Source organism: Symphodus melops (assembly GCF_947650265.1).
Source record: "Symphodus melops genome assembly, contig: scaffold_541, whole genome shotgun sequence".
In the NCBI taxonomy this organism is placed as follows: Eukaryota; Metazoa; Chordata; class Actinopteri; order Labriformes; family Labridae; genus Symphodus; species Symphodus melops.
The window spans coordinates 1-5,684 of NW_027636637.1; the positions used below are offsets into that span (position 1 = coordinate 1).

Genomic DNA, 5,684 nt, shown 5'->3' on the forward strand with positions numbered 1-5,684 from the left:
TCCATGTGTTTATAGAAAGCCTTCCTCAGAGTTTATTCATCAGAACAAAGTCTGTGATAAAGAGTCACTTTATGAGTCCAGCTCCACCCTGAGACTTTAGCCCCGCCCACAGGACTTCCTCTTAGCTCTGCGAGTTTCTCATCCACGCTCGTTTGAGCTGCATCATGTGGTTTCATATCTCCTTAAAGTCCGACAGTGTTTCAGCGTGTCCTTCCAGTCACATCTGCATTAATGAACCACATGTGTTAGCTGAGCCCAGCTGTCAATGGGTAACCAGCCAATCACAGGCTGACATCGAGACAAGTAGCCACGCCCACATTCAGTCCTGTAGAGTCAGCAGGTCACCTCAGGAGCATGAGTCTGTCTGCTGTTAAATTAAACCTGATGACTATGAAAACAGTCATCTCAATATGTGTGGACTTGTTTTCAACAAGGGGGAGGGGCCAGGGATCTGGCACACACACACACACACACACACACACACACACACACACACACACACACACACACACACACACACACACACACACACACACGCACACACACACACACACACACGCACACACACACACACCATCCGTCCTCCTGAGAACAAAGAGATAAGAGAGAGGGAGAGTTCCTGCTCCAAAGTCCAACATGACTCAGCACAGGAACAGTCTGACACACAGGAGTGTGTGAGGAACACACACACACACACACACACACACACACACACACACACACACTCACACTGAGTCTTTAAACACAAAGACCGTTCACCTCCCGTCATCGCTGTGTGGCGCTCTCACAGCTTTAAATACTCCCGTTACTTTAGGCTAAGCTGAGGGGGCGGAGCCTGAGTACAGGGCGAGCAGGGGTCGTCCTCGATTGTTTGTGTCACAGCCAGCGTTCGGCTGTGTAAAACCATGTCATGGCTCCGCCCACTCTCTCACCTGAATGCAGGTTAGCGTCGTTCACTTTGAAGAAACTGTTTTCTTGTTTCTCTCTCGGCTGCAGGAGGGACGGCGAGCCGCCGCTGATTAACGGATGGATTCCTTACATTGGAAAAGCGTTGGAGTTTGGGCGGGATGCCTACAGGTTCCTGGACAAACATCAGAGGAAGTTTGGAGACATCTTTACCGTGCAGATGGCAGGTCGGTACGAAACTTTACATCAGGGCAACAAGAGGCGAGCATCAGTTGTGTTATGAATCCAAAGCTCAGGTGTCTCCTCCCTGCAGGTAAATACATGACCTTCGTCATGGACCCGTTACTCTTTCCAAACATCATCAAACATGGCCGCCAGCTCGACTTCCACGAGTTCTCCAACAAGGTGGCGCCGATGACCTTCGGCTACCCGCCCACCAACAACGTGAAGTTCCCCCGCATGCAGGAACAGATCCTCCGCTCCTTTCAGCTGCTCCAGGGGGACAACCTCACCATCCTGACAGAGAGCATGATGGGTAATCTCATGCTGCTGTTCCGTCAGGATTACCTGGGCGAGGGGGCGGGGCAGGACGGCGGCTGGAGGAGCGGCAGAATGTACGAGTTCTGTAACTCTGTGATGTTCGAGGCCACTTTCCTCACGATGTACGGCCGGCCGGTGACGGCGCCGAGGCACAGCGGGACAAACGTTCTGCGTGAGGACTTTGTCAGGTTTGATTCCATGTTTCCGCTGCTCATCGCTCAGATTCCCATCTGGCTGCTGAGGCGCACCAAGACCATCCGCCAGAAACTCATCAACAACTTCCTGCCGCACAGGATGTCGTGCTGGTCCCACACCTCGCAGTTTATCCAGACACGGTCGGAGGTGCTCGAGCAGTACGACACGCTAGGGGACGCCGACAAAGCAGGTACACGTTCAAAACCAGTTCAATAAAGACCTCCGAGAATCTGTAACGTAGGAAACCAATCAGCCTTCTGCCGCTCATCCCGGGACTATTATTATTATATTATTATTTTTATTGATAACTTCCTGGACCAGACGTGAGGCGGCGCCACAGTCAGGGTGTCATCCGTCCATCATCAGTTTACAGAGGGACTCTCAGTCTGTTGCATGTCTTTAAGCTCTGGTTACTGTTACAGAGTAGATCATCTTCCCCTCACAAACTATCTTTGAGTAAGTTACTTTAAACATTTCCTTTTTGGGTTTGCAGAGTAAACAGCAGTAAGGAGAAGAGACGATAAACAGCAGATTTGATTTTCTCAGTTCCTCGGAGACAGAGCCGAGCTTTGTGAGGACATGTTGTGTCATTCCAGAGAACGGGGGTGGAGGGGGGAGGGGGGGGGGGGCGGTCTGACTTCCCGGCATTCAGCCTTCAGTGATTCAGTCTGTTTTCAATTTAGACTGAAACAAAGATTCTTCAGCAAGAGGTCTATGATCCCTCTGAGATTTCTATTTATAGCTCTGATGTTCTCCTCTCTCTGAACTCTGTTCACATCAGCAAACAGTCCGACACAATGAGCAGGGACAGCTTTACCTCAGGGTTAACACCTGTGAAGGGTCACATGGGAGAGTTATAGGATTCCCTCCTATACAGACCCTTCAGGTGAGGTCCAGGTAAGGATAGAGGTCCAGGTATGGAGGGAGGGAGGTCCAGGTAAGGATAGAGGGAGGTCCAGGTAAGGATAGAGGGAGGTCCAGGTATGGAGGGAGGGAGGTCCAGGTAAGAATAGAGGGAGGTCCAGGTATGGAGGGAGGGAGGTCAGGTAAGGATACAGGTCCAGGTATGGATAGAGGGAGGTCCAGGTAAGGAGAGAGGTCCAGGTATGGAGGAGGGAGGTCCAGGTAAGGAGAGAGGTCCAGGTAAGGATAGAGGTCCAGGTATGGAGGGAGGGAGGTCCAGGTAAGGATAGAGGGAGGTCCAGGTAAGGAGAGAGGTTCAGGGTGTGGAGGGAGGGAGGTCCAGATAAGAATAGAGGGAGGTCCAGGTAAGGATAGAGGTCCAGGTATGGAGGGAGGGAGGTCCAGGTAAGGATAGAGGGAGGTCCAGGTAAGGATAGAGGGAGGTTCAGGTAAGGAGAGAGGTCCAGGTATGGAGGGAGGGAGGTCCAGGTAAGAATAGAGGGAGGTCCAGGTAAGGATAGAGGTCCAGGTATGGAGGGAGGGGGGTCCAGGTAAGAATAGAGGGAGGTCCAGGTAAAGATAGAGGTCCAGGTATGGAGGGAGGGGGTCCAGGTAAGAATAGAGGGAGGTCCAGGTAAGGATAGAGGTCCAGGTAAGGATAGAGGGGGGTCCAGGTAAGGATAGAGGGGGGTCCAGGTAAGGATAGAGGTCCAGGTATGGAGGGAGGGAGGTCCAGGTAAAGTAATAATTGGATAATAAATGAATGAAAGTCATTCTTTCATTGGAGGATCTTTAAACATTAATACAATGGAGTCAGAAACAGTCACTCTGATAATTTCCCCTCGACAACATTCACCAGAAAAAAAGCTCCTTGAACTTGAACGTGATGTGAAAAGATGCAAATACTGGACAGGTGTTTGTGAGACCAAACGTCAGACCTGTCGATGTTATGTCATCATCACATCTTCCATAAAAGAGATCCCTCTTTGCTTCTTCTCTCCTGACCTCCAGCTCATCACTTCGCCATGCTCTGGGCGTCGGTGGGGAACACCATCCCCGCCTGCTTCTGGTCCATGTACTACCTGGTGAGTAACCCTGAGGCGCTGGCCGTCGTCCGTCAGGAGATCCTCGACGTCCTGAAGCTCAACGAGGTGGAGTTCAGCAGCGACAGAGACGTGACACTGAGCAGAGAGCAGCTGGACCAGCTCCTGTTTCTCGGTATGACGGTCGGATCTGTGAAGACCTTGGTGACTGACTTCCTGTTTTTTAAGCTCCGCGATGACAGACGCTGATCTTCTTTCACAGAGAGCGCCATCAACGAGAGTCTCCGCCTGTCCTCGGCCTCCATGAACATCCGAGTGGTTCAGGAGGACTTCAGTCTGCGGCTGAACGCCGAGCGCTCTGTGGCCGTCAGGAAAGGTGACATCATCGCCCTCTACCCTCAGAGTATGCACATGGACCCAGAGATCTACGAGGACCCCCAGGTACGGCATCTGATTGGTCGAGACAACCTTCATGACAAACTGAAACCTGATTGGATGCTCTAACTGTTCTGCACATAGCAGAAATCCTGAACTAGTAACCTGTAGTTATTCACACCCGGGGGGGGGGCCACAGGACCAATGACAGACCGGCCTCCTTTAGTACGCCGGCTGAACATCTGAACATTGATACTGAGGTTGTTTAAGGAACAGAGTGTTATTTTAAAACTCCTGGTAAACGCTGTGGATCATCAACACCATGTGACGCGTTGGTGTTTCATTTGTTTTTAAAACAATCCTGTGGTTGTTTTTGAACCGTCAGACGTTCCGACTCGACCGCTACATCCAAGAGGGCAGAGAGAAGACGGACTTCTTCAAGGACGGTCAGAAGCTCAAGTATTACCTGATGCCGTTCGGCTCCGGCTCCTCCATGTGTCCCGGACGATACTTCGCACTCAACGAGATCAAGCAGTTCCTGTGTCTGATGCTGCTCTACTTCGACCTGCAGCTGGAGGCGGGGCAGAGAAAAGCCACGCTGGACTCCAGCAGGGCCGGACTGGGCATCCTGCTGCCCGCCCAGGACGTCCGCTTCCGCTACAGACTGAGAGCGGTCTGAGCAGGAGGCTTAACATAATGTGTAAGTACTTTACAGCCTAAACAGTGTCCACCAAGCTTAAAGGAGCAGCATGTAACTTAAGCTTATGTAACCCTGCCTCCTACTGTTTAAAATGGGTACTGCAGTCTAAATTCTAAACACTACAGAGAGCTGTCTTTTAGGATTGTAGTAAAAACCAAACCTGTTTGATTCTGTTGCAGCTGAAACAGAAGTCCTTCACGTCTACCAAAACATTGTCAACTGATTTGTGAAATTTAGGCAGCGTGGAGCGGATTTTATTTTTTTGACTCAATGGTCTTGAACACGTCTTGCCTGATCTAATAAAACTAAAAACCTGTGATTAATGAGGTCAAACACTGACCTTTGTTGAGCCGTACTCGAGATTCCTGTTGACATGTTTCAGTCAGCCGACTGACCAGAGGATGGACGACTTTAAAGTCACAGAGAAAGTGAAAGAACAATGTGAGACTTAAACTGTGAAGTCAGACTGACTCGTACTTTATGAACTGTTGGTGGTTTGTTTGTTTTTGTATAATGTCTGATTTCTGTGATGTTAAGAACTGCACCGTGAACAATAAACACTTTTGTACTCTGATGTGGTCGTCCAACGTTAAACAGCAGCAGAGTTTGTTTCACATTCAGGTTCAAACTGTCTTTAGGTCCTGACAGACATTAATAACTCAGGTTCTCTGAAAAAGGATCAAAGTAAATTATCATCTGTATCAGTTTGTAAGTCTGTAAAAACTTCAACCAATGTCTGCCACGAGGTACCAATCTGATGAACCAATCACAGGCCTCCCTGTCTCCCTGCTCTCTGATGAACCAATCACAGCCTCCCTGTCTCCCTGCTCTCTGATGAACCAATCACAGCCTCCCTGCTCTCTGATGAACCAATCACAGCCTCCCTGTCTCCCTGCTCTCTGATGAACCAATCACAGCCTCCCTGCTCTCTGATGAACCAATCACAGGCCTCCCTGTCTCCCTGCTCTCTGATGAACCAATCACAGCCTTCCTGCCTCCCTGCTCTCTGATGAACCAATCAC

The 5,684-nt window shown here is 50.2% G+C and overlaps 1 protein-coding gene across 3 annotated transcripts; it reads left to right on the forward strand.

Annotated features, from left to right (window-relative positions):
- The first annotated feature begins 895 nt into the window (after positions 1–895).
- cyp7b1 (cytochrome P450, family 7, subfamily B, polypeptide 1) lies at positions 896–5,236 on the forward strand. Of its 3 annotated transcripts, none has more exons than XM_079373034.1 (7): positions 896–1,133; positions 1,220–1,831; positions 3,556–3,762; positions 3,850–4,028; positions 4,348–4,666; positions 4,851–5,006; positions 5,045–5,236. In XM_079373034.1, the coding sequence occupies exons 1-5, from the start codon at positions 911–913 to the stop codon at positions 4,639–4,641; spliced, it is 1,515 nt and encodes a 504-aa protein (XP_079229160.1). In that variant the 5' UTR covers positions 896–910; the 3' UTR covers positions 4,642–4,666; positions 4,851–5,006; positions 5,045–5,236. The 3 variants fall into 3 exon arrangements, with proteins under 3 accessions (XP_079229160.1, XP_079229159.1, XP_079229158.1); XM_079373033.1 differs by having other exon boundaries at positions 4,348–4,662; positions 4,842–5,006; XM_079373032.1 differs by having other exon boundaries at positions 4,348–5,006.
- Positions 5,237–5,684: the final 448 nt, after the last annotated feature.